The following is a 27,072-nucleotide window of genomic DNA, read 5'->3' as shown; positions in this document are numbered from 1 at the left end:
GGAGGTTAAAAGAGCTTCCCAACGCCAGTATGCTCGCATTCCGTGGAATTCATCTGAAGCCGCCATTACTGCCACTCTTCTCCAGATTACAGCTGAAGCGGGCCAAACTTGGTCAGACAAAGAGGTACTAAACCACCCCAATCTTTTTCTCGCAGAATGGGTCAGTGGTTTGCTACTAGAATCCTTAGAAAAACACAAGGAAAGGCTTTCACCGCCGGTACATGATAAGATTCGGCAGCAGTTGCTGCAAGCGTGGATGTCGTCGCTGAAATCTCCAAGCATTTGCGTCAAAGAGCGCGGTGCAACAATCCTTGCGGGGATCCTACAAGATATTCTTCCTAAGACGTCGGGAATCGCTGATCAGAATGACATCGAGGTGATTGATGATCAAACCAAACTGAGACTGAAGAGAGCCTTAGATGCCCTGCCGTTGCAGCGGCTTGTCGATCTCTCACAAGAACGAATCCTGCGCGAGTATCCGAACGTTCCGGTATGCTCGAAATACGTTCAAAGTCTTGTAGAGCTTGTTTCCGCAGCTGGTTTGGTGATGAGTGCGGTGGGCCAGTCTACGGATAAACTCTTTGAAAGCAGCTCGTCGCAACAACTCCGGGCCTGCAAGCAAATCGAGGTTGACCTCGATCCGATTGACAAGAAAGAGTACGAGGAAGTGATGGCTGCAAAGCAGCTATTGCAGGCACAACAGGCCGCAGAGGAGGCCTTGAAGCAAGAAAAACTTGCTGCAGAGCGTGCTGCGGTCGCTGAGAGTGGAGGTGAAAGAGGTTCATCTTCGAGTTTAGGCGACTCTAATGCTCCGGCCAGTAGTGGTGATACCGCTGCGCAAAGTATTGAGGAAGACGTCAGTGCGACGAGAAGTAGCGGGGTCACGAACATGGAGGTCGATAACAGTGACTCGGAAGAAGCCCCTGATATTACGTTGTCTGCGATTGCCAACATGGTAACTGAGGATAGCGACGTCATGGCAGCCACTGCTGCGATTGTAGGCTCAGGTGATCGGCTAGCCATCAGTGGGCCCGGTCGACGAACAAAATTGCCTATGCCCGAGTTGCTCCAGGAGAAGGCTGATACCACTTTTGAATTTCGTTTGCCGGAGGAAGATCCTGTCTTCGACACGTCGATGCTGAACACACAAGAAGTCGACGTATTGGAGGCCGCAAAGCGTGGCATAATGGGAGAGGAGCCGAGAGGCTGGAAACACGGTAACGATGTCGGTGTGCTTGCTGATGCTCATACGCAGCTCTGGAGCGGCACGCTGACGCAATTCAGACTACGTCAAAAACAAGAGGAGTCAAATCAGCCGGAACTGAAGGTTGGATGCAAGGTTATTCGCGGACCCAATTGGAAGTGGCGTGACCAAGACGGAGGTGAAGGCAGTGTGGGTGTTGTTGAAGGGGTTTCACCATGGAGTGGCGTGGATGGCGAAGGCATGTCTGTACGCTGGCCAAATGACTCGCTTTACACATACCGCTGGGGTGCTGATGGCAACTTCGACCTAATTCATGTAGAAGTAGACGAAGAAGGTAACATCACGCACCAGCACCCTACCCCGAAGGCGAAGCAAGAGGACGAAGGTTCGTTTGGGTCTGAGCTGCACCTCGGCGTATTGCTGTATCTCTTCGTAGACAATGAAGACACGGTGGTTGCCAACCCTGATGCTACGAAGGTTGCTGGTCTGATGGAGTGGCCTGACTATGGTGCTGCCGTTCGCGTGGTTGGTTTGATATATCCTGACGGATCTCTTTGTGTCCAAGAGTTGCAGCTGACTCGCGGCAACCCGGACATGGGCTGGATGCTTCGTTTTGGCACGGAGAAATGGCAGCCTGGTACGAAGTATATGTTGCGACCATTTAAGACGCAAGATTCACCTGAGCCGTCTACCGCCGATGATGCTTCAACGATTGACACGCTACGTGGAGAGTACACGCACACTGGTGTGAAGGATGGTGAACTCGTGGAAATTCGCGGCGAACTACAAGTATCGACGAAGTACTTATTCACGATGGATCACTACAATCACTTTTCGACGCTCGGCATCTCATCGGATGGCTTATCAGTGACGTGTCACAGTGGTGAGTCTCGGAATCTTGCGCTAGGTACGATAGGATTTACCACTGGTGTGCACTACTGGGAGGTCCACGTGGAGCAGGCCGAGTTTGGTAGTGTGTTTATTGGTGTGTGCGAAAAGGCAGGTCCACCGGGTTCTCAAGCCGCGCTGTCGAGCCGCCTGAATAGGTGGCACGGCTGGGGATTTGTGAACTTCCGCGCAACGTACCACAACAGTACAGAGCGCATATATGGCGATCATTTCAACGCCAGTGATACCATTGGTGTCCGACTCGATATGGAACAAGGCAAGTTATCGTTCTTCATGGATGGCATAAAGTTTGGCGAGCACATCGTGTCCGACTTGGGTGTCGCGTTCGAGAACATGAAGGGAGAGCGCAATTCGCGTACATTGTACCCATGCATTGGCATGCGCAAGGGTGGTGATCGTGTTACGCTTAATCAAAAGTGGGTATCAATGCCCGGAGTGTCCCCGCGCCAGATCCTATCCGACGCCGTTGATGTCAGTAAGACATTGCATTCGTGGTATGTGTCAATTCAGCGAGAAAAGACTTCAGTGGCTGTTGGGTCATCAGCTAGTGGACCTTCGCCGCCAGCTACTCGCGGGGAGGAGGGATCGGCATTTTCTGGAACCGTAAATGCCGACTCCAGGGTAAAGCTGCCAGAAAATCTGCTTCGTGAGAGCTGGTCGGAATGGAAGCGCTGGAGTGACAATCACTGGCAGCGATGCCATGTACGTCCACGCGGGATTTCTGTGGACTTTGACACTTCTCCTGCTTCGTGCATCCGCGTCAGTAACGCTGCTGGTCTAGGCGCCCCATTCTTGGCCGGTGACCGCGTTCGTATATGCTCGAAGTATGGACAAGAGTTGAACCAGCCTGAAGAAGCCGCCATTTTAGGCGTATACCGTGGGTTCCTGTGGTATCGCACGGAGACTCAAGGAAACGAAGGTGCAGACGAAGGGCGTGCATGGGCCTGGTACTGGTCTCCAAGTGAGCTGCCAGAGCTCCTTTTGATTCGCCGTGGCGGTAAGGACATGACTTTGATTGAGAACAACGCAATGGATATGTCGGACTACGAGAGCGCACCTGAACACGGTCCGTTTAAACCTCGTTCCGCGCTAGAGGAGCGCGCTAGGACAGATTTCGATGCTTTTGTTGAACTAGCCACACGCGCGCATACGACAATGTCGGACATGCAGTTGGTTGAACGATTGAACGCGTACTGTGCAGCAATCGGGCTGGACGTGACGAATCTCAACATCACCGATGTGGTTACTCCGGAAGAAGACAGCAGCAACGCGAGTTCGGGATCTGGACGCTCGCGTACTCGTTCGCTGGTTGTTGAGGATTATTTCACATCGCCGGCTTTAAAGGGTATCTCCGGTCCCGAGTTGCGTGCGCGCACAGCGGTGCTACGGGTGTTGAACAGCAAAATACTGCGGGTGCTTCCGATCATTGCGATCCAACCTGATGATGGGAGCAGTGTCCAGCCGATCGAAGTTTCGGGTAGTAGAGGCAAGAGTTCTTCTCCTGGCCGCTCCAACGAGTTTTTGTCGATGAGTCTGAAGCTCCGTTCCCTGCGACGATTAGTGTTCACAAGTACTAAACGTGCTTTCTGGGACGATGTATTGCGTGCTACGACAACAAGTACGCCGTTGCCATCTGACGAGTACGAAGATCCACGCGAGATTCGCGTTATCCGCATCAATCGTATTCAAGCCCAAGCGTCAAAGCTCAGTTTGCTGTCACAACCTGGTGACCGCCTGCGCCGTTCGGTCTTTGGTCAGCTTTACCGAGAAATGCGTGCGTGGAGCGACAGTTTCTTCCGCCGTGCATACTGTGGAAAGGGCCACGGAGGCCAGCGCCGTGCATTCAAGGTCAAGTTCCTGGGTGAGGGTGTCAACGACTACGGAGGCCCATATCGCGCGGTCTTTGAGCAAATTGTCGACGAGTTACAGATGGACAACGTGGAGTTGGCCAAGGGTGAGCAAGGTTTGCTGCCTCTGTTGATCCCGTGCCCGAACCGGCGCAGCGGAACTGGTAGCAACCAGGATAAGTTCTTGCTGAACCCGTCATGTGGTACAGCTTTGCTAGCAAATGGTCCCATGGCCCTGGATCTGCATCGCTTCCTAGGCAAGCTTATAGGTACAGCGGTGCGTCATGGCTTGCAGATGGGACTGGATCTCCCTGCGCTTGTGTGGCGGCCACTGGCGGGCCTTGAAATTAGCCGGGCACACCTTGAGAGTGTTGATGTTGCTGCAGCTAACAACCTGAACCGCGTTGAGGAACTCGACACTGACACTGAGACAGCGACTGAGGAGGCGGAGGAGGTACTAGGTTACTTGACTTTGTCGACTACGCTGAGCGATGGTGTCGAGGTTCCGTTGATCCCTCAGGGGGAAAAGATGGCGGTAACGCTGGCAAATCGCGAGCTGTACGTGCAACTCGTAGAGAAAACGCGGCTTACCGAGAGTAGCCAGCAGCTTGCCGCACTCAAGGACGGATTGGCGTCCGTGCTTCCCATGGAGCTGGCGCCGTTGTTCACACCGCGCGAACTCGAGGTGCTGATCTGCGGGCGCCGCGAGGTGGATGTGGACCTGCTGCGCCAATGCACGGAGTACAGCGAGGGGGCCGACGAGGCGATGCCGCACGTGCAGCACTTCTGGGAGGTGCTGCGCGAGATGACAAGCGAGGAGAGGACGTCCTTTTTGCGCTTCGTGTGGGCACGAAGCCGCATGCCCAACAGCGCCAAGGACTTCCCCATGAACTTCAAGCTGCAGGCCGCGCACGATCCGGGTGCCGTGGGCCAGCCAGACCTGTATCTGCCTCATGCGCAGACGTGCTTCTTTGCGCTGCGGCTTCCAGCCTACACAAGCAAGGAGGTGCTGCGTACCAAGCTGCTGTACGCAATCCAGAACTCGCCCAACATGGACGCCGACGTGCGGCTGCACAATGCTGAAGGTTGGGCAGACGCCTAAACAACGCCATGGTTTAGTCCGTTCAGCTACATGCATTTGCATATATTCATATTTGCCTTGAAAGTCTTCTGCCGCTGATCCTAATGTACAGCGTGAACAGGCCGAGGAAGTGTCCCTCCGACCGCAAAAAGGTGGCCATGTACGTCAGCTCAGTAACGATTGGACAAAACTCGACTCATTATCGGATCCACGTCGTCATGGGACATCGTGTGCTCGCGGCACTGCTCGCACTGCACGCTGCGGCGCTGTATCTGTTCACCACAGGCTTCTTCCTGACGCGCTTCGAAGTGTCGGACCTCAGCAGCTGCCAAGCGTCTCCGTCAGATACCAATTCCAGCCCTGCACACCTCCGTGGCGGCCATGAAGACCTGCGAGGCTCCGACGACGCTGCCATCGAAGGATGCTGGATGCCTCGGCGCTTCCGACGCGTCGTGTTCGTGGTGATTGACGCACTCCGATTCGACTTTGCGGCTGCTGGATCGAGTGCACAGCGGTCGACGTTCTACAGTGATCGACTGCCAATTCTCAATGACATGCTGGTCAGTGAGCCGGAGCACGCGCTGCTGCTCAAGTTTGTGGCCGATCCGCCCACCATGACCATGCAAAGGCTGAAGGGACTGACGACTGGATCGCTCCCGACGTTCTTGGATATCAAGGACAATATGGCAGCCAGCAGTCAGATTGTTGAGGACAATTTGTTGCGCCAACTGCGTGAGCAACAGCGCGGGGTGGTATTCATGGGAGATGACACATGGGACGCACTGTATGCCCGGGAGTTCACGAGGAAATTCGCGTTCGACTCGTTCAATGTCAAAGATCTGCACTCGGTGGATCGTGGGGTGACGACACATTTGTTTCCTGAATTGCACAAGCCCGACTGGGACCTGCTGATCGCACACTTCTTAGGAGTGGACCATGTTGGACATACCCATGGTCCTAGCTCCGTTTTTATGGCCGAGAAACTGGATGAGATGAATGGTGTACTAAAAAAGCTGCTGCAGGAGCTGAAGGAAATGCCGGGTGGAGAAGACGTGCTCCTGGCTGTGCTGGGAGACCACGGCATGTCGGCTGATGGCAACCACGGAGGTGCCAGTGACGAAGAGACAGGTGCTGCATTGTTCCTGTATAGCAAGACATCGCTCGTTGCTACCGGGGGAGGGTCTGATAACGAAGACTCGAAAGAGCTCCGAAAGTATGCACAGAAAATATTTGATAATTCGCGCGAGGTGCCTCAAGTTGACCTAGTTCCGACATTAGCACTGCTAAGTGGCTTGCCTATTCCGTTTGGTAACCTAGGCAGCGTCATTCCGTCATTATTTTTCGTGCCACCACAGTCACAGACATCAGCTGAAGGTGAAGAAAGTAGTGCGGTAGCTGCCTTTCAGTCGCTGAATCAAGCGTTGCGTTTGAACCTTGATCAGGTGCGACGCTATCTCTTTAGATACTCGTCGGAATCTAAGCTACCGGAGCGAGCGTACGATCACCTGGAGAAGCTTTTTGTAGACATCAAAAATGTGGAAAAACGTCTGAAAGAAGGGCACGGAGGCGATACAAGCTCCGCGTACTTGAAAGCAGACATTCCACTGCTATTGCGTCTTCATGAAGACTTGGCAAAACAGCAGCAAAACTACCTGCGTGAAGCTTTATCACTAGGACGTTCGATCTGGACGCAGTTCGATTTGTGCAGTATGGGCTGGGGAATTACACTTTTAACGTGGTCTGTCATCGTGGGTGCTGCATCTTCTCGAAGAACTACGAGTGCCAGGTCATCATTAAGCGAATCGCGGAGGCGTCTTGGAATCGTCGCTGCTACGGGAGGTCTGTTCTTCATCTGCCCTGCAAGCGTTAATCTGCCATGGCTGCCAGCCGCGCCACTATCGCGAGCTCTCGTAGTAGCTTCGTGCACTGGTTTGGTTGAGTTGACTTGGCAACTGTCGATTCAACGCAAAATTGCTGCAGGCTCTCTCAATGGAGGTTCTCGGATTGGTACCCCACCATTGGTAACCTCAATATCTACGGTGGGGGCGGTTGCCGCTGTGGTTGTCGTACTTCATGCGCTAGCATTGCTGTCCAATAGCTATATCGTGGCGGAGGGCAGCGTTATGCAATTTTTGTCAGCAACCACCGGGTTCTTCTTGCTGGGCTGTGCACAGCGTTTGGGTATCAGCCGAAATCCCGCTACGATCGCTGCACTGATGTTCCTCTGCGCCACGCGAGTAAGCAGTGCTCTGGAACCGCCAAACATTATCAAGGCATCTACGACACTATGGATAACATTCGCTCCGCTCGCAGTTACAGCAATACTTACTGTTGGATCGTCATTGACGCTTGCTCGACTCACCGGACGTCCATTGTCATTGATGGGAAAATGGATACTGGCATCATCGGTTGTAAGCTACTCTGTGTGCGCTATCTTCTGGGCAGCTTCACCAATCGAGGTGACGTTCTGGCGGCTCTGGCTTCCCCGCTTCGTTTATTTGATTTTCTTGGGGACTTTACTTTGCCTCTTCGTGCGCGCATTGCGGCGCACAACTTCCGACGTAGAAACATTTCAACCGACGAGTGACCACCTTCTTATATTGTGGCAACTCGTTCCAGCGTTTATGCTGGTGCTTGGACCCACGTCACCGTTGTCAGTGTTGTGCCTCATGGTGCAGTGCCTAAGCTTTGTTTTCATTCTCACCTGCCGCCGAGCTGACTCTTCAGCATCATTCGAAGACATCACGCCTTGGATACTGCTTTGGGCTTCGTGTTCTTATCAAGCATTCTTCACAACGGGTCACGCAAACACGTTCACGAGTTTGCAAAATGCTGCAGGGTTTGTAGGCTTCGACATCTTTAATTTCTACGCCGCCGGAGCCCTATTGGGCCTCAACACGTTCGGCTGCTTCGCGCTAGCAGTACTGGCATTACCTTGGCTGAACTTGAAGAAACATCAACCTCAGATTTGCAGAAAGAGAGTACTCCTTGCATTCTCGGCCTACTTTTCTCTCAACGCTTTGGTGTCGACTCTGTTTGTCGCGCTGCAGCGAAGACACCTGATGGTGTGGGCCATCTTTGCCCCCAAGTTCATCTTCGACGGAGTGGTGCTGCTGGTCACAGAATTTCTGTTGCTTTTACTGCTTGTGCCTTTTTCAAGTAACCATGACAAGAACTCGACCAAGTCTCATAGATTAGAGTAGACAAGGCACAGTTCTGTTGTGTGATGAAAAACCACGTTCAGACATGTTCATTTCCTAAGTAAGTTCAATGGGTCGTCTTGCACGAATGCAGAGTTACATGTATCATCGCATCGTCGTCGTCATAGCTTGGACAATGGCATCGTTCCACTCATCGCTGTGCACTTCGCGAGAATTGCCGGCATTCATTTGTTCCACGGGTGGAGTCGCGACCTCGCGAATGCCGTTGCAAGAAATCATGACGCACTCGTGCATGCCAGATCCAGACGACGCATCCGTAGCTGCAGGTTCCTCGATGTAAAACCCCTCAGTAATTGTTTCCCACGGCGGTGGAGCCAGTGGAATGTTGCTTGGGATAATAATTCCTTCGTTGGCACAGATCGCCACCAGTTTCTTGAACGAAGTCTCGCGTACGTTGCAGCTTGAGCACAGTAAGCACGAATATACCATCAACGCATCATCAGCCTCTGTTCGCTCAGGGTATTTAGGCGTGAGCAATGAAAGAGCTCCGCAGTTGGCACAGTTACAAATCACGACACGACCCTTATACTGTTGGTACAACCGCGCCACGAGCGATGAAAGCAAAGTTTCCATCGAGGTAACCACATCAAATTGATAAGCAGCGTCGGCAACACTTGAGGAACCCCGTGGTCGTAGTTTCATCGTAATAATCTTGGCCCGACTAGAATGCATTGATGTGCCAACAGCAACGATATCTGGGAGCCATCGAGTGATGGTTATTGGGTCCTTACCGTCGCTAACAGTAAATCTCTCAATTAGCTCGCGAGGCTGTAAGGGTTATGTTATATCAACAGACTTGTTAGTATCGGGGAAAGCGACCATCTCTACCTTATTACTGACCTTGACTTCTACGTTTGCTGGAACACCATCGATCCCAAAGTGGAGGTCAAGCTCAGCTGCCTCTTTGGCACTTAAGAGAACTCTAACACTGATACTGCGACCAGGTTTCTAGCACGTTAAACCCCAAACGTCCACATCAGCTCATTAGTCAACAAACATTTCGACTCAGCAGCAGTCCCAGTACGGTACCTGTGGTAGCTGACTCTGCGAGGTGGAGCGCGCAACGAGGACATCCACAGTATCAATATCATTGCCTTCTCTAATGAGCAGCTCCTCCTCTTCAAAGTCGCGCATGAAGTCACTTGCCGTATATTTGCGACTGCGTGTTCGGCGCTTGCCCGAGGTAGAGTCATCACTGTCATCACCTTCCTCTGCTCATCAACAGCACGTTGTTAGTAGTGACATAATTTGCAGTACTTCAACGGCAACGCACCGCTCGTCGTAATTTGATCTAGGCTTTCCTTCCTTTCTTTTCTCTCCTTGGCCACGATGACATCGCGCTGTGTTCTGAAGTACTCGTCCACAGAGCGGACTGGCTGTCGATTGTTGTGGGGACCTTGGCTGGTTCCACACAGCTTGTCTCCGTTTTCTGAGGCTTCAATACTTCGTCCTGCGACGCTACTTTGATGTTTGTTTGTTGTCGGCAATGTTGACGGCGGGTTCATTATCTCCACATAGTGCGCGGGCGCACATTTAGATCGAGGCAGCAGTGGGTATCCGAGGACAAGCTTCGGATTCTTCACAACGAGGCCACTCTGGACTCGCACTTTAGGGTACACCGGTGATTCAACAGACTGCCCCCAGATACCGCTGTCGACAATGCTGTGCTCCTTCTCTCCTTCCAGCATCAGCAACATGCGTCTCTTTTTCATGCTACTAACTTCCGCATCGCTCCAGCGCCGGCCGTCCAGCTCGATTGGCTCGCCTAAGTAGAACAGCACCTCTCGGCGGTAGTCTGGGCGACGAGCGATCGGATTAAACTCCATCTTCACATACGTAAGTCTCGGCAGCCTCATGAGCAGCTCCACTTCCGTGATATCGTCGATCAAGTTGTGCGACACATCCAGCCGTTCAAGTGCCGTGAGCTTCTCCAGCCCTTTCAACGACGAAATGCGGTTCACTGCGAGGTCCAGCTCTCGCAGCGCGCGCAGCGACTGGATGGGCGGCACCTCCTTGAGCTGGTTGTGACACAAGTTCAGTATCTCCAGCGACCGCGTGGAGGCGCTCGTGCCAAACCTCTCGATCTGGTTCCAGCCCAAGTCCAGCGTCCGCACCGCTCGCAGCAGGTTCACCGACTCGTCCACCTCCTCCAGCGCGCAGCAGTTCATGTGCAGCTTGAGCAGCTTCCTCCAGGGCCTCTGCTGGCCCTCACGGGGCGCTAGCAGCTGCCTCAGCGTCGGCACCTGCGTGTGCTCGATGTGCAGCTCCCGGAGCTGGCCGGCGAAGAAGTGCACGTTCTGCAGCCCGCGCGCCTCCGTGTTGAGGGCCTCAATGACGCGCAGCGACGGGAAGATGTCCACCTCGATGGGGGGCTGGCTGGGCTGCGACTGGTGCAGCCGCAGCCGCTGCACCTCGCGCAGGATGGTCGAGAGCTTGAGCACCTGGATGTGCGCGCTGGCCTTGACCTTGAGCTGCAGCTGCGGCTGGATGGTCCACGCCTGCACCACGCGCGTGTCGGCGTCGCGCTTGGGCACCAGCGCGTCGTGCAGGCGGAAGGCCAGGCGGTCCACCTGCGCCGCGCTGAGCTCCAGGAACTGCCGCTTGAGCGCCGCCGCGTGCTGCTGCAGCGCCTCCTCCAGCGCCTTCAGGAAGGCCTCCTCGTCCAGCGCGTCGTCCACGCAGATGCCGCGCTCCACGGGCGCCGCTGCGGCGCGCTCCGTCGACGCGGACGGGCCCAGCAGCGCGCGCACTTCAAGTCGATCCATGTCAACGTTGATACCGAGAATGTCACGGATTTGGCAGAATTTTGCAGTTTGGGGGAGGGCGAAAACGAAAATTTACAGTGGGGGAAAGTTGAAGTCCTCAAAGAGGTAAAAGGCAAGTGCGCTCACCTGAATCTGTTGGAGATGCGTACGAAGGCTGGAGATATGGCGGCGGCAGTAAAGAGCTCGACAGTAAAGAGGGGTATGCGGACATGGCCCAATGCTCGAGAGGCGCCAAACTCACTTTGAAGTGCGCTTGGACATCCTGGAAGCTGGTTTGCAGCATGTTTTCCCCTTTGCCAAGGCAAAGCAGGCAGCCCAACGTCATCGCAAAGCGACCACAGGTCTTCGTCCCTTCACTGCATGGGTCTACGAACGACAGTATCGATATCGCCGCATTCCTTGATGCGAGCTGGGCGTTCTTGCTCCTCAAAGCCTCTGCGACGCAGGTGAAGTGATGTGCTGCATATCAGTGGGTTGGCCGCGTCCCTCGAATAGTGCGCCTGCGAACCTAATCCCCGATCCGCACTTAGCGGGCCGGGAGGGAGAAAACCCAAAAGAAAGCCAAACAGCGTGTCGAAGCCGCCGCCCCCGCAGCAGAAGCAGCAGCAGCAGCAGCAGCTCTCGCACGCAGCAGAGCGGACAGCGCAGGCGAAGCGAAGCGAAGGGAAAGGTCAGCCCGCCCGCCAGCCACTCACCCCGCCAGTCCGCGAACGAGAGGAAGGACGGCAGGCGACGACGGCCAGCGGCGGCAGCGGAAGCGGAAGCGGATCTGCAGCTCCAGACGCGGCAACTTAAGCGCGCGTCGACGCAGCAGCAACTCAAGCGGCAACGTAAGCAGCTCTAGCAGCAGCAGCAGCAGCTCTAGCTCCAGCTCCAGCTCCAGCGGCAGCGGTACCAGTAGCAGCAGCAGCAGCTCGGAGCCTGTGGCACGCAGCTCCGCGACCGCCTGCACGATACCCGCGCCACCGAGCCCCGGCAGCCCCTCGACGAACAGCAGCAGCAAAGGCGAGAAGAAGCTGCACGGCCGGTCCATGGAGCGCGCTCCCGCCCAGGACAAGGACAGCCAGAAGCGCCGCAAGAAGAGCCAGGAGAGCACGCACCTGCCGGGCGACATGGAGGACGAGGAGCTCGAGCTCTTCCACGTGGTGCAGGAGGACCTGCGCCTCAAGTCCACCGTGGGCTGGCAGAACGCCGTCAAGGTGCTCAACTCGGCCTACCAACACGCCGACCGGCCCGAGAGCCAGGCCTTCCTGGACGACGCCTTCTTCAAGATCATCAGCATCATGCTGGACCAGCAGTGCGTGCAATGGAGGGGTTGCTGCCCTTTTAGAGGAGCGTGTCTAACTCTTGTTATTGTTGTTGTTATTGCTGCTGCTACAGTGCCAGCAAGATCGGATCTTTCGAAAAGTCGTGCGTCACGCAGTGTCTGTCGCTCGCGGTGCCGCTGGTGATCGCGCAGCTCAAGGCGGGCAAGTACTTCCAGGCGCTGCCGGTGCTGACCTTGATCTTCAGCAAGAAGAAGACCTTCTACAAGGACCTCCGCACGTCCGCCATGATTGGCAGCTACTGGAACAAGGTGCCGGGGTCCCCTGAAGTGCGTGCGCAGTGTATAGAGGCGTTCTGTGAGTTGAAGGGTTTCCACCTGCTGTTGAGTACATTGGAACTGCTCATGCAGAATCACAAAGAGGGGGACGATCTGGAAGCTGCCATGGACAGTGAAGACATCCGCATCCTGTTGCAAGCGCTACTGGAGTTCCGAACATCCGTTCCGGAAAACATCTGCACGAAGATATCTGTTCTGATCATGACGTACTTCACCAAGATCTCGGATTCCGTGCTGAAGAAGGAGTCGAGTGACTCAGTAGGAGCTGTGATCGCTATCATTCGTAGGCTTGTCGACGCAGGAATCGTGTCATCCGAGGCCATTAATACTTTATGGCTTGATATTACGGAGAGGTACGTGGAATCGACTTCGTTGCCTCTGAGACTCTTTGGGTTAGAGCAGATCAACCAGATCGTCAATTGTGCTCGCGCGTCACGTGCGTTCCCGCCTCGATACTTTGTTCGAAACGCTGGTACTCCTACCGTCAACGGGGTGTACACTCTGAAGGCCAATTCTACGTCGGCTACGTACGTTTTCCGACAACAAGAAACAGGTCAAGTGTTTACGCTTTTCTGTTGCACAATGAAAAGTGGATTAAAGTGGTGGTTTATCTCGGAAGCCGACAAGATGCAGCCCGGTTCAGACCAGGATATTGATTATTACCAGCATCAATCGCAGTATGAAGAGTACTTACCACCGACGCACAACTGGATCCCCACCGGCAAAGGAGAAGCCCCTGCTCCCGAACTGATTGCGGAAAGCGTTCAAGAGAACGGCGAAGAGGATCAAACACGACTGGATTACATACTAAGCGCGTGGGTGGTGGAGAAAAAGATTCTTGAGGAGATCTTTGGCGACAGAATTCATCGAGAGATTGTGTCGCGCAGTGCGTTGTTGGTGAAGTTTTTAGCGGAGTCCAACAAGTTGGACACGCACTCTATTGATGTGATTTGGCAGTCCTGTATCCAGAAAGACCAGACACTGGTGCATGAAATTCACAACCTACTGATTACCACAGTGCCATTTCTGTCGAACGAGCTGCTGTTGCATCTCGTGGAAAGTATCCATGCCTCGTTATTGCGAAGCTTGGAGAAAAACGAACCTTTCCCAGAGTTGATTTCATTCTTACAGCGCTTAGCAACTAATTCGCCGAGCTTTCTCATGGAACGCAATGTAAACGTCACAACAGCGATCTTGCAGCTACTTTGGTCAATTCAAATGCATTGCAGTATTGCAAACATCCGACTAAGTAGAAGTTTGCGCGACTTCTTTCAAGAAGGATTACGGAGCGAGTACGGCGAACCGCTGCGTAAGGCATTCTTGAACGAATGTATTGATGGAATCAAGAAATCTTGCTTGTTATCAGGCTCGGCACCCGATTATGTAATGTCGCCCTCTTCGAGCATTCCGGCGGCACCGGGAAGCAGCAACTCGGTGATGAGCACTTCATCCGTTACCTCGGCAGAACTAACGAGCAAGGATTCAACAGCATCCAAGTCTTTGGAGCTGCTAAAATTCTTGATCGACTCTTACCGAATGGATCAGGCACTCGTGGTGGAGTCGCTCAATTCAGAGCATGGTTTGGTGAGCTTGCTGTTTGATGAGCTTGCTACTTTTGTGGCTCGGAGTACAGATAAGCAGTCCCCGAGCTATCGTACAGCCATTGGACATCGGTTAGAATTGATCCACTACGTTCATGTCAAGTCACCGAAGCTAGAGCTTTCCATCCCGCAAATTGAACGTCTCTGGCAAGTGCTCTCTTCCTCACCTGCTGAACGTGAATTTTGTTTGATTTTTTTCAACCAAACGAGTATGCGTAACCACCAAGGTGGAGCAGCACCCGGCTTGAGTACAGTTGGTGGGTCAATTAGCTCGGCATTCAACTTGGACGTATGCTTCTACGTTTTCAATGAGCTGTTGTGCAAACAGACTGATTTCCGAACGCTTGGGTGCATGGGCTACAAGTGTTTCAATACCTACTTTGTGGGTCTTAATGCACAACAAAAGTTGATGCAACGTGCTGAATCATCTGGGGAAACAAACACGCTCAATCTGCTTGGGATGGATGCATTGTGGCGCATCGCGTTCGAAGCTCCTCTAGAAGTTGCTGAAATGGCTACGCGTGAATTGCTTCGTGTGTATGAGCGGTCACCCGATGAGCTTAGCCTTACTGGTGAAAACGACGCAGATGAGGGCGTTAAAGATTTCTTGGCGCGTGTGTTTAAGCAACTATCTATGGTGGAGGACAATTCGTTAGACTCGTTGACGTTAGTCCAGCAATGTTCAAGTCTGCTGACGGGGCTAGTGTCTAGTGCTCGCAAGAAGCAGACCTTCGTCCCACATGGTTTGAGTGGCCGGGGTGCGTACTTCACTATTAAAGTTATAGCTCAGCGGATCCCTTCGTCCAACGCGAGTGGGGCAGGCGCTTCGGCGCCTGCAACCTCGAGTCACGAGAATGCGGTTCGAACTATGCAGGCATCGGCATACTCAAACCAGACACTGTGGCTTTTCCGCAAGCAAATCGAAAAATTGGTGGGCCACCCGATGCAACAAACGAAGATTCTGTCGTCTGGCTCGGCGATCACTGGCGATCAAAAGACGCTCGCGGACTTACAGATAACGGAATCCAGCGAGCTGCGTGTTCTGATGTTCAACTCTGTTGTGCAGCGTTCTAGCTCCAACTTGATGGACCAGGACCAAGTGATGAACTCAGCGGGCAAAGAATCACCTACCTCGCCTTCGTCTCTCTCATCTCAAAACCATCCTGGATTAGTGATTGCTCGTGATGCCTCGTACTTCGGGATTCTTTTCCATGTGCTCGATATCGTCGAGGGTCACTCTGTCCACGAGTTGCTGTGGGCCTTTTTGAAGCAGATCCCCACTAGCGAGGAGCTTTTGAATCGTGTTTCGAGTATTGGTGCTGCTGAGGTGAGCGACGGAGATGTCAATATGAGTTCCCCATCGGATGATCCAGCTAATGGTGGAAGCAAACCCGATTGGTCTTCGTTGGTGAAAGGAATATCCTCTCATCAGGCTATTTACACGTTACAGATTATGGATGCGCTGCTTCTTCCTTCAGATGTTGCAAAAGTCCCGTTTGCACAGACGTATCTTCAGCGCTTCGTTTCTGGAGGCGGGTTTCACGAGGTGCTATCGTATTTTATTGACGCAAACTTCCACGAGAGCTCCTTCAATGAAGGTGCTGCAGTGGCACTTCGTATTCTGAAGTTTTGCCTTTTCGACTCGGGTCATGAGAACGGGTTGTATTCAGCCACTGCTAATGGAGATGTACCAGCTGCCGTGCTATCTGGTAACGACTCGCTGGCTGTAGACCACGCAAGAGGTGAGAGTGACGAAGCTCCTAGGACCAAGATTATTGTGGAGCAAAGCCGATATGATCAGTTGGTGCTGAAAATCGCAGAGCTTGTGGTATCAGAGTACACTCGCGTTGAAGAGAAAACGCCCGCAAAGAAAACAGCATATCGCATTTTGATTGATGCTGTCAAGACTGTCGAGTCAATTGTATCGATTGCACATGATGCAGCGGCCAAGTATATTAAGGCGCTGGAGCCACGTGCTATCATCGTCAATATTTTCATGAAGTTCGAGTCGGAGCAAGTGCGCGACCAATGGCTCTCGTCGTTGGAGTCCGTTTGCAAAGCGTCCGATTTTGCTGCTGAAGTCGTTTTCGAGGAGTGCGCCCAATCCATCGACCGCATTGAAAATGTGACCGCTCAGTGTGACCAGTATACGCGTATGCTTTGCTCGTTGGCGCGTCTTGAGGGCGGTAAGTCATCGTCATATTGCCAAAGGTTGGCCCAAGCTGTTGTGTCAAAGTTGCGTCGCGGTTTTTCAAGCAAGTTCCTAGCCTGCAACGAGCGGTCAGGCGAGGTTCTCATTGGGTTCTTGGAGTTTTTGCGTGAAGTTCTAGTGGTGCATGCTGACGTGCGAGCCGGAATCGCTCGCGACATTGTAGACGTTGTGTATGAGGAGTGTTTGTTCACTTTACCTTCTGAAGATCGTCACCGCTGTCCCCTGTGTGTGTCATTGGAGACAAGGCGACCAGCGTTCAAGCTACTAGCGAGTGCAATTTCATTTGACTCCAGTATTTTGCACGACTTGCAGGGTCGCTTGACCCGATTGTTTACGCGAAGTGATGCACTTCGGTTTAAATGGGGCCAAGAAAACAATATCGAGACACGAGGCAACGGCGAACATGTTGGTCTCAAAAACCAAGGCTGCTCGTGCTACATGAATTCTTTCTTACAGCAGTTGTTCATGCACCCTACGCTGCGTCAAGGATTGTTAGGTGCCAAGGTAGCGCCGCGTCCCACTCCTCAAGAGCCTACGAAAGCGGAGGCTGAAAATTTTCCAGAGCGCTTAATAGGCTGCCGTGTCGCGCTCGAGTGCCTTGGGGGGCGAGTTTATGAAGCAAATGTTATCGGATACGATGACCTGTCCGGTCAGCACACGATGCGATACGACAATGGCGGCGAAGCGAGCTTCGTTCTTGCGGAAGGGCGACCGGGCAACGAGAATGGCCGCTATGTCATCCTGCAACCGGAGTTGACGGGCCCTGACGCGACATTAGAAGTTCTTCGCCAACTTCAGCGGACATTCTGCTACTTGCGTGACAGTGAGATGCGTTACTTTAACCCAAAGGCATTTGTGGACTCGTGCACGTGCCTGAACTTGGAATTTTCGGTGTACCAGCAGAATGATGCAACCGAGTTTTGTGATAAACTGTTGGACCGTCTAGAGACGGGTTTGAAAACAACACCTCAAGGCACGAGGTGTCTTCAAGACGTGCTCGGTGGAAAACTCATCTCGCAGAAGCTTCCAAAGGACTGCGGGCACCGCTACGAACGTGAAGAACCTTTTATTCGCCTAGAGCTGCAGATTCGTGGTAAGGAAAGCATCGAGGAGTCCCTGTCGGCTTTCGTTGAAGGTGAACTTATGGATGGTGATAACAAGGTGGAGTGCGAGCTTTGTGCTACAAAGAAGGCCGCGGTTCGACGTACATGCTTCGGATCACTGCCAAACCTGTTGATCCTTCACTTAAAACGCTTCGACCTTGACTACACGACGTTTGAAACCGTGAAGTTGAACAATCGTTGTTCATTCCCTATGCGCCTGAGCATGAAGCCGTACACGAAGGCCGGAATCGAAGAGCAAGAAGCTCACTCTAATATGCAGCAAGACCGCGAAGAAACGTCGACTGACGAAGATATGGCTTCTGACGACTCGAGCGACTCCGATGAGTTTATGACCGATGTGAACGGAGATACGCCGGCAATCCGAACTTCTTCGTCTTCAGCATCTCCTAGATCATCCGTCAAGCTTCCTGCTTCTCCACGGGGTGCTACAGGCGACAGAACAAGCGAAAGCGACGAAAAGACAAAATTGGACCCAAATTACGAATACCGTCTAAAGGGCATTCTGGTGCACTCTGGAGTAGCCCAAGGTGGCCACTACTATTCTTTCATCTACGACCACGTATCCGAAAAGTGGTTTAAATATGATGATGAAGACGTGACACCCTTTGACCCGGCTAACATCGAGGCCGAGTGTTTCGGAGGAGTGCAACGGCGCTCGTGGCACGGGTCGAACAACTCTATGGAGATGGAAGTCTTTAGCAACGCGCTCATGCTCTTCTATGAGAAGGTTATCCCTAATGAGCCTGAGGCACCGTCAGCCGATAAGGCTGAGACTGGGGCAGAAACTTCAACAAACGAAGTTGTTGCTGCACCCGATGAAGAGCGCTGCGAGTACGAAGCAGAAGTTTGGAAATCCAACGAGGCGTTTCTGCAAAACTCGTATCTGTTTGATGTGGAATTCCATGAGTTCCTTCGTGAGATGGTGCAGTCCCAGTACATCAAAGACGCTCCTATTGGATTATCAGAAGAGGCTGTGCCCATGGCTCTATCGGCTGTACCCGAGTCAACTGATGCGGCGGTTCCACCAGCTGCGCCAGTGGCGATAGCAGTTCCAGCAGTTCGTGCTGATGAAGAAATTCAGATGACTCTGACAGAAATCGGCGTCGAGTTTGTGCTGAGTGTGTTGTTGCACTCGCGCGAAAAGCACGGGATTGCACGTTGGATTACTGTGCTAGCGTCCAAGTTCACCCGGTCCAAGGCTATCTGCGCACGCTTTTTTTCGGCGCTATCGACATCAAAGCGAGTTCTCTGGTTGCGTGGACTGCTATTCGAGTGCCCCGATTCAATCGCACGACAGTCGTTTGTGCACTTAGTGTCACGAGCACTTACAGCGTATGAAGCTCACCGGAAGGAAGAGGAGTCTACGCTGGGTAAAACGAGTGCAGCTGCAGCTGCGGCAGCCGATACGACAGTGATCAGGGCGTTTTTGGAGGCTATAGCTTCTTTCTTGGATCAGACATCCATTATGCAGCAATCCCATTTGGAGGAGTGCTTCATGCTTCTGCGCAACTGTGCTGAGATCAGCACCACGGCTCGCTCTCAATTACAGCAACTCGAGATGATTGCGCGGTTGGTTAACTTTTTCCTGTGTGACCGTGGTCCGAGCGCATTAAAGGATGCATTCCCGTCCTCAACATTGCAGCCTACAGCTTCACGGTACGCGTCACCGGATTACCAGTACCTATTGGAGGCTGTTATCGCAATTTTAGGGTTGCCTAGGCGCACAACGGAGCCCTTGCTTACGGAGGGTAGCTCGCAGTATCCCCACCGCACGGTTTTATCGGAGAAAGCTGAGCACGCACTCACAGAAATCTTCGAGGACTACCAGACGCCGGGAAGTCCGGATGACAACCCTGGTCTGGGTCTAGAGGAACTGAAGAAATTCTTCTCGGTGTCGCTCAGCAGTGCTACGAACAGCCCGGCCGTTGAGCAGCAGGCTCGAAGCTTGCTTGTCAAGTATGGTACACCTAGCGTTGACTCTGTGAAGAATGAGGCAGCTACAGAAGCTGCACGTGTGGAGCTTGATGGTTTCATGTTGTACTATACGGACGTGGCCGCATCATCGACCAAGTCAGTGCTGCAGGATCTACGCGCGTTCGGCTTCAGTGAGGATCTCCAGAGACACTCAATGACGAATGGGAACGTGCCCACCGGAGCACAAGTTCTGGAGGGTTTTAGTCCATTAAGCCGTGGTGCGTTGCTGAATGATGTGTTCTTCGACTCAGCTCTCGAGGAGGAAGCAGAGACTACCTGCGAGCTGTTATTACGCTTGAGTTTAGGAGATCACGAGACGTCAACGCGCCTTTTGCGTGCTCTTCTGCATTGCTTGCAGAGCACGGAAACGGGATGGAAGGGCCAGCCCGTTGTGGACGCTTGCGCACTGGCAGTTCAACGCGTTCTGGGCTACGAATGCGAGTACCAGAAGAAACTAGTGGAGTTGGCGCTGGTTCACAGTGATTATGGGCTGCTCAGTTCTGCTCGAAACCGAGAGAATATGAGGTCACGCTATGTAAACACCGTGCACGTCCCGCTTTTCGTGTACCGTCAGCTGGTTCTCGTGCTCGAGCTACGTGCTCGCGTATCTGCGGTGAGCACGTGGTTGACCGAGCACCGCAGCAAGTGGGAGTGGCTGTACGAATGGTTGCGCCTCGAGTCGCTCCAACCTAGCTTGGGTGGCCGCCTGTCCGTGCTGAAACGCGAGCCGGCAAAGCTCGAGATGTTGTGGCGCTTAGGCGAAGCGCTTGGCATTCCCTACCAGGAGGAGCAACGGCGATACGTGGTGGAAGGAGCTGGCTATTCTTCGGTCAACGGAGTCTACGTTAGCACGACTCACATCCACGACAACTGCTTGACGTACGCTTGCGTGAAGAGCGACATCGAGTACACGCTATTCCGCTGCTGCATGCCTAGCAAGGCTCGTCGCTGGTACATTTCCTACTCGCCGAACAAGAGTCTGCTGGGGACGATGTCGGACGAGGACTTTTATTTTGTGCAATCACACATTGATGATGAGTCTCCGCCGGTGGATGGCTGGAAGGTGTGGGTGAAGAACGAGAAGGCAAAGCCGCCTGTGCCCACTGTGCGTCTCCACAGCTCGACGGTGGCTGCACTAGACGGCGAAGGAGACGCTGCTGATGCCTCCGACCCCGTCGATGGCTACATGGCGAGAGGCAGCTTCCCCGACCACGAGGAGGGTTCGACCGCTCCGACTGCGCCTTCCTCCGACATGGTAGTAGAGACGGTGGATGTGGATGCGGACGCGGAGACGGTGGAATATGACGACAGCGAGGACGAGATCCGCGACAGCAACGAGCGTTTCCGTGCGGTGCACTTGGACACGCAGGAGGACGGCAGCGGCACGGACGATTTCATGTAAAGCGAGCGAGCTCGAGGAGGGAGGGGAGGAGTAACATTATGTAGCCTTCGTCCGAGCTGCACGGACCCACTGCTCGCGGCCCAGAGGGGGCTTTCTGGCCGGCAGAGCATGGAGGATCGAGTGTCTTTGTGAGGTGAATTGATAAAGAGAAAGAAATTGCTGCCATTTATTTTACGTGTCGAGTGTCTTGCGTTGCGCCCCAGCCTTTCTACCCTTTTCGACGGACGAACTCACTGGGAGTCTAGCTTGGCACGAAGCTCGCGATGAGCTGTAGCCACTGTGGTTCTGCTGTTGAAGCCAACTTTACCATCCTCGCGCGTGCTCGCGCCTCCTCTTCATGGCCATGCGCTGGACAAATCCTGCGCGCAGGCGAGTAGACCTACAGTTGAGCTGTCTGGAGCCAAGTCATAGGCGCCGGTGGGCTCCTTGCTTCAACCATCCTCTACATGAACCTAAGCCACGCTTCGGCATCTGGTTCCCAGGATCGGCAAGTGAGACTGTAGCCACTTACTTAGTCGACGGGTGGCGATCCAAAGTGTCGTCACTTCATGCCTCTCGCAGTGCTGCTCATCTCGCTGTCATCCAGCGGTGCAATGACCAACACGAGCACCACCTGGCCTGCCGTCGCGCGAGACTTCACGAACATTACGACTTCGGATGAGGTCGAGCAAACGCCTGCAGCAGCTGCAGTGCAGCTTCGCGCAGTTGTGGGCAGCCAGCCTCCCGGAACTGCGTGCAAGCCCGCCCAGAACAGATCACGGGCAAATTTTGACACGCATGGGGGCCCAAGTGAATCTTCGACTTCTACACGGGACCCGCAGGAGGGTGGGTTTGGCGCCGCGGAGAAAGTTCACTCGGCAATCACGTTGCGACTGGGGCTGGTCCGCCGCCGGTGCAATGTGGCGACGGGCTTCGTCTCCCTTGCCGTGTCTCTGCTCGTCCTCATGACAGGTTAATGCGGCAGACAAGCCCGAAACACCCGCGACTTGAACAAGAACGAGCACCGACATGATATAGGGAGCGCCAGCTCGCCCTGGGCGGACTCGAAAGAATGCGCTCATCAGTGTCGGCCGGCGAGGTGTCTTTCGAGCCGAACGACCAGCATTCATGTCGCGCCGCGTAGTGGCAACCCTCAAGTGCATCCGATTGCACCGCACAACCTGCCAGCAGGACACCGCGCGGCAGGACAACCGCGGCGGCGAAGCCACCGTCGCGAGAGCATGACAGCAGCGCTCTGTCTACAGGGAGCGGGCTCGCTGAAAAAAGTAGTGATCCGTTCCGGGATCGACCGGCTCCGGCGCTGGCAGCGCGAATATTTTCTCGGAGAGTGCCGCTCGCACGCGCGCGCAGCCCGCGCTTCACAGCGGACCAAGAGGCCCAACCCGGAGCGCAGAGCGGGCGGAGCCGGCCAGAGTTCGGGCTCCCGGAGCGGCGCAAAGCGGGACGGCCCCGCACCAGCTGGCCGCCCCGATCGGCTCTGCAGAAGTTGTCGGCGCGAGCCACGAAAGCGCTTTCGCATGGCGCCGCCAGCAGGGCTCCAGCCAGGGCGTTACGCTGGGCGACGAGGAATCAAGCGTGGTGTCGCTGCGATACTCGCTGGCTGTCGGCGGACGCCGCCCGTGGAGGGTACCAGCGGCTGGATTGCTGCTGTGACGGCGGTCTCCGCTGCGCCTGCAAAATCCCCCACCCTTCCGCTCGCCTTCCTCCACCCACCCACCCACCCACCCACCCACCCAGCGTCCTGCAGCGCGGCAGCGCTCCCTAGAGCTCCAACAGTGGCGCGGCCGGCATCCTTGCGATTTGGCTAAGTCGGCGATAGTCGTGCGGTCGTAGCTGAGCTCGTCGCAACTCGACGACAAGTCCCCGTCTTTTAACGGCGTCGAAAAATCGGCTGCCGAGCCGCTGTCACTGCAGAGCGAGGTTCCGCTGGCGCCGGAGGCACCAGGCGGCAGGCACGACCCCGCTCCAGAACACATTTCGCTGTCATACCCACAGAAGCGCAGAGCTCCGGAAGAAACCCGCCGCCGCCTGTTGCTCCATCCATCGTCCGTCGCGCTTGCCCGCCAGTGAACTCACCCGCAGCAGCAGCGCTCAGTTTCGTTCGCGACAGCACAGCTCCGCTTGCCACAGTTACAGCCTCCGACGCCACGCAGCCAACACCCGCTCCAGCGCCTTTGCTGTTGCCGCGTGCGTCCTCCAGCCCCATCTGCAGTTTCGGATTCGCCTCCTCTCACGCACTCCGGCTGAAGCAAGCTCCTCCCCGTCCTGCTGTTGCTGAGTCAGAACCTCTGACCACCGAGCCTTGTCTGCCTGCGTGACCAGCGTTGCCCCAAGCACCAAGCCACGGCAGTCGAGACGAGACTGCAAGTAACTTCAGTCTTCACTCCCAGAACCGACCCGAGATGGCTGCGCAGATGGACCAGCTCCCGCAAGTGCCGCCGCCGGGCACCAGCCCGCGCTCCAGCAGCTCTTGGAGCCGCTGCGACCAGGCCGTGGCGCGCGTGGCGCCCATCGCCACCACCACCTGCCAGGTCTGCTCCAAGTGCATTGCCCAGGGTGAGTGGCAGCTCGGCCTCATGTTCATCCACGTCGAGGGCTTTATGCTCATGGAGTGGTACCACCTGCAGTGCTCCAAGTCGCTGCAGGGCAGCGGACTCTCGGACGTCCTCCAGACCGTGCAGAGCGAGATGACGCCGGCGCAGAAGAAGGAGTTCCAGGAGGCGTGTCAGAAGGCCGCCGCCTCGTGATACCAGCGAGCGACCTTGAACCCCCGAGCTTTCGTGGAGGCCCGGATGGATGTATCGATGTCGAGTGCCGTCCGAGTATCGTCGTAGTCAAGTACTACACATGTTTTTTTTTTTGCAGCAAATGGCACAATAGGAGACGCCCCATATGAGGGTAGCAACAGAGGAACGATGCAAGAGTAGATAGACACCAGTAGAACAAGCAGGATAAACCAAATTACAATGCCCGTGAATACAGTAGTGTACCTCGTGCGTTCCAGCATCTTCGTACGCGAAATTTGGCAAACACCAGATATCCTGATACACTGTAGTTTAGAAGCGATTTCCAGTTGTAGAACTACCATTCCACAGCCTGGATCGAATAGGATATACTACGTACGTGGCGAAGTAGCAGTGATTCCGACTGCACCATGCACTGTGTACTTCAACGATATCCACGTTCCGGTGTGGATTTATCTGGGATAAACGGCATTTCGTGGATGGAAATCGCTGCAACATGAAGTGGGGAAGAAACGGCAAACTTCAGAGTTATCCACCAGGATACAACATCTCATACGTACTCGATTTCGCACCCTGCACTATTGGTGCACGGCATCACCAGCTTGCAGAAAACCGCTACGAAGAATGTTATACGAACAAGGAAATATCCGTGATTATACACAATCGATTTGACCCAGAGGGTAAAACTCGTTTGACATTAGGATCGCCAAAGACGTAGCCATGAACCATCATGGACAAGGCGGCAAGTAGTCCTGTCGTCACTTAATCGCCGCGAGAATCAAGTGCATCCTGAAAGATATATGCTTAGCTACTTTACCTGGCCCGCCGGTTTATTAATTCCAACCTCTCGCAGTCTTGGATTTACCTCTTCCTGCGTAAGCACGTTCCTCTTCCCCGTTATCTCACAACAAACCGTGCAACACCCACCGCCTCCACTAAGCCTGTGCAACAACAGCATACGCTTTCGCAATGGACCAACTTCCCAACGTGCCGCCACCAGGCACCAGTCCCCGCACCAGCAGCTCCTGGAGCCGCTGCGAACAGGCTGTCGCGCGTGTGGCGCCCATCGCCACCACCACCTGCCAGGTCTGCTCAAAACGCATCGCCGAGGGTGAGTGGCAACTCGGGCTGATGTTCGTCCACGTCGAAGGTTTCATGCTGATGGAGTGGCATCACCTTCAGTGCTCCAAGTCGCTACAGGGTAGTGGTCTATCTGACATACTTGAGTCTGCTCAGAGTGAGATGACGCAGGCGCAGAAGCAGGAATTCCAGGTGGCATGCCACAATGCACCAACTCCATAGCTAGCAAACCACACGGCTTAGAGGAATGCATAGAGGGATAGAGACCAGTAGGACAAACAACCAGACATAAACAAATTGCCGTTCATGAAATACAGTACCTCCTGCTTTCGCCTCCATTTAGTCCTCTTTGTCAGCAGTCATGGCCTTCAGCGACCACTTGTCGCGCTTAATGTCCAAGTGCAGCGGTGCCCAGTGCAACTTCTCCGGAACAACTTGTGGGCCCTTCTTTGTTAGCTTCGTAAGGTGCGCATCCACTATTTGATTTGGCACCACGTACACGTACTGCCCGCCTAGATACTTGATCATGTTGAGGTGCTGCAGAGTAGCGATGATATCTTCGTTCTTGATCGATGTCAACTAAAAGCAACAACAGCATTGAGATAAGTTTCGGGTTGTGCGGCTATAGCACCAACCTTACACTTATAAACAAACGTACCCGCGTGAGCTCCATAATGGACACTTCCTTTTCAGGGTACTCCTTCAATATACGCAACAGCTCGCGAGTCCAATAGCTTCGATAGCTGACAAGTCCAAGGTCCGACAGAGGCTTCTCCGGGGAACCCACCTTCTCCTCCTTCTTGCTGAGCTCGTACGAAAACTGGATGATGAAATGACCATAGCCTTTGCGCTGGTGGCACGGGAACGTGAGAATACATGCCAGGTTGTATCCCAGCTCCGAGTATTTTTCCTTGGAGAAGTAGCCCACCGGGTGGAAGCCACGAGAATCCACCTCGCATATGATGTAGAAGAGGAACGGATCTACGTCGTAGTACAGAGTTTTATGGTCCAGGAACAATCTGCGTCACCGAACACACCTCATGTAAATACAACAACTCTGCCACCTTGAGTTGATAAGAAGGATAAGGCGTACTTGGCCAAATAACAGAGATTCTGGCAGTAGATCTTGGAAATCGCACCATCCACTTCGAAAACGCTCAGACTCTCATGGCGATAGATTTCGTTTCCTGGCGGGTGCTGTCATCACCATACAAGATGTAACCGTAAGTCCAACAAAATAACTGCCTCAGTCAATGATGTCTACACGTACACGATTGCACACACGGCGTTCCTGGTGCACAGTCAGCTCACGCTTGTGGCAGAAGAACGCCATGCAGAACTCGCAAAAATGTAGCTGATGACAAAAACAACAAACACATTAGCGAAACAAAACCATACTTCGCTGCTCTATTACAGCAACGCACGCAGTCAATCGATCCATCCGGGAAATACTCCTTGGGAAACGGCGAGAAGTACCACGCGGCCATCCGGAAACGCCCCATTTCCACGAAGCGCACATTCTACGAAAAAGCATTTCAGATATCACTTTAGAGCCACAAAACTTTAGCATCTCATGAAAGAAAGACATTGCACCGTCACACACCTTGACTTTGGTGACCTCCTCGTGCTCGCGAATGCTGGCTGCGTCCATGCCTTCGTGCTCGTCGTGCTCCTCTGGCGGAGCGAACTCCTGGTCGTCGGGCGTCTTGCGCTTCTGGCCGCGGGTGCGGGCCGAGGGATCAGCCCCAGCGGCAGCAGCAGCAGCAGCAGCGGCTGCGCTGGCCGACTCCTTCTTGCCGGAGCCGGCCGTCGTGCTGCTGCGGCTCTTGGCGCGCTGCTCCTTCTCCTTCTCCTTGGCGTCCTTCTCCTGCAGCTTGAGCGTCTCCTCGTCGGTGCCGCGGCGCACGATCTCGTGCTCGTTGATCCACTCGTCCATGCGGCGGTTGAACTGGCGGCGCAGTGCATGTCAAAAGTTGGGACTAATACGGCATTTGCTCCAACGAGCCCGTACATCATGCCAGTGCACGTAATACTTGAACCGGTCGTTGCTGAGCGCCGCTGCATGGCCGAAATATTAGTCATTAGTACCAACATGTGTCATTAGCGGCTTCGGAGGCCAGCTCTGCGGCGCCACGCACTCCGGTCGATGACGACGCACGTGCGCTCCGTCTTGCCCATCCAGCGCGCCACCAGCGTGGCCCCCACGGGGAAGCCCGGGCCCTCGCTCTCGCGCTGCTCCCCCTTGGCCTCCTTGGCCTCCTTGGCCGCGTCCGCCTCCAGCTTGGCCCGCATTTTGCCGAATGAT

General features: G+C 54.3%; 9 protein-coding genes across 11 annotated transcripts; 5 read left to right on the top strand and 4 right to left on the bottom strand.

Annotated features, from left to right (window-relative positions):
• Positions 1-256: 256 nt before the first annotated feature.
• Positions 257-5,062, top strand: IUM83_04146 (HECT E3 ubiquitin ligase; the record flags this gene model as incomplete). 2 transcript variants are annotated; one of them, XM_067928201.1, is made up of 1 exon in its annotated part: positions 257-5,062. In XM_067928201.1, the coding sequence occupies one exon, from the start codon at positions 257-259 to the stop codon at positions 5,060-5,062; it is 4,806 nt and encodes a 1,601-aa protein (XP_067794005.1). The 2 variants fall into 2 exon arrangements, with proteins under 2 accessions (XP_067794005.1, XP_067794006.1); XM_067928200.1 differs by having other exon boundaries at positions 4,043-5,062.
• Positions 5,063-5,259: 197 nt separating this feature from the next.
• IUM83_04145 (gpi ethanolamine phosphate transferase 3) lies at positions 5,260-6,503 on the top strand (the record flags this gene model as incomplete). Its single annotated transcript, XM_067928199.1, has 2 exons — positions 5,260-6,415; positions 6,484-6,503. The coding sequence occupies 2 exons, from the start codon at positions 5,260-5,262 to the stop codon at positions 6,501-6,503; spliced, it is 1,176 nt and encodes a 391-aa protein (XP_067793832.1).
• A 1,843-nt stretch (positions 6,504-8,346) lies between these two features.
• On the bottom strand, positions 8,347-11,027 carry IUM83_04144 (Leucine-rich repeat protein; the record flags this gene model as incomplete). Its single annotated transcript, XM_067928198.1, has 6 exons — positions 8,347-8,522; positions 8,994-9,030; positions 9,103-9,210; positions 9,292-9,306; positions 9,409-9,473; positions 9,536-11,027. The coding sequence occupies 6 exons, from the start codon at positions 11,025-11,027 to the stop codon at positions 8,347-8,349; spliced, it is 1,893 nt and encodes a 630-aa protein (XP_067794035.1).
• A 691-nt stretch (positions 11,028-11,718) lies between these two features.
• Positions 11,719-12,030, bottom strand: IUM83_04143 (uncharacterized protein; the record flags this gene model as incomplete). The annotated part of the gene is made up of 1 exon (XM_067928197.1): positions 11,719-12,030. One exon carries the CDS (start codon positions 12,028-12,030, stop codon positions 11,719-11,721), a length of 312 nt encoding a protein of 103 aa, XP_067793986.1.
• A 28-nt stretch (positions 12,031-12,058) lies between these two features.
• On the top strand, positions 12,059-13,228 carry IUM83_04142 (Ubiquitin-specific protease; the record flags this gene model as incomplete). Its single annotated transcript, XM_067928196.1, has 3 exons — positions 12,059-12,324; positions 12,408-13,066; positions 13,221-13,228. 3 exons carry the CDS (start codon positions 12,059-12,061, stop codon positions 13,226-13,228), a joined length of 933 nt encoding a protein of 310 aa, XP_067793987.1.
• A 1,463-nt stretch (positions 13,229-14,691) lies between these two features.
• IUM83_04141 (Ubiquitin-specific protease) lies at positions 14,692-20,943 on the top strand (the record flags this gene model as incomplete). Of its 2 annotated transcripts, XM_067928195.1 has the most annotated exons (2): positions 14,692-16,417; positions 16,940-20,943. In XM_067928195.1, the coding sequence occupies 2 exons, from the start codon at positions 14,692-14,694 to the stop codon at positions 20,941-20,943; spliced, it is 5,730 nt and encodes a 1,909-aa protein (XP_067793988.1). The 2 variants fall into 2 exon arrangements, with proteins under 2 accessions (XP_067793988.1, XP_067793989.1); XM_067928194.1 differs by lacking the exon at positions 14,692-16,417 and having other exon boundaries at positions 20,062-20,943.
• A 2,402-nt stretch (positions 20,944-23,345) lies between these two features.
• Positions 23,346-23,690, top strand: IUM83_04140 (uncharacterized protein; the record flags this gene model as incomplete). Its single annotated transcript, XM_067928193.1, has 1 exon — positions 23,346-23,690. One exon carries the CDS (start codon positions 23,346-23,348, stop codon positions 23,688-23,690), a length of 345 nt encoding a protein of 114 aa, XP_067794004.1.
• A 421-nt stretch (positions 23,691-24,111) lies between these two features.
• Positions 24,112-25,106, bottom strand: IUM83_04139 (uncharacterized protein; the record flags this gene model as incomplete). The annotated part of the gene is made up of 5 exons (XM_067928192.1): positions 24,112-24,176; positions 24,248-24,265; positions 24,704-24,775; positions 24,864-24,989; positions 25,088-25,106. The coding sequence occupies 5 exons, from the start codon at positions 25,104-25,106 to the stop codon at positions 24,112-24,114; spliced, it is 300 nt and encodes a 99-aa protein (XP_067793820.1).
• On the bottom strand, positions 25,107-27,059 carry IUM83_04138 (Histone acetyltransferase ESA1; the record flags this gene model as incomplete). Its single annotated transcript, XM_067928191.1, has 9 exons — positions 25,107-25,346; positions 25,426-25,467; positions 25,555-25,786; positions 25,861-25,964; positions 26,038-26,121; positions 26,192-26,287; positions 26,371-26,715; positions 26,779-26,825; positions 26,906-27,059. The coding sequence occupies 9 exons, from the start codon at positions 27,057-27,059 to the stop codon at positions 25,107-25,109; spliced, it is 1,344 nt and encodes a 447-aa protein (XP_067793819.1).
• Positions 27,060-27,072: the final 13 nt, after the last annotated feature.

The sequence above is a fragment of the Phytophthora cinnamomi genome (assembly GCF_018691715.1).
Source record: "Phytophthora cinnamomi strain GKB4 chromosome Unknown Contig27, whole genome shotgun sequence".
Classification (NCBI taxonomy): Eukaryota; Oomycota; class Peronosporomycetes; order Peronosporales; family Peronosporaceae; genus Phytophthora; species Phytophthora cinnamomi.
Note: the sequence above shows the minus strand (reverse complement) of the source record. Positions and strands in the feature narration are given on the sequence as shown.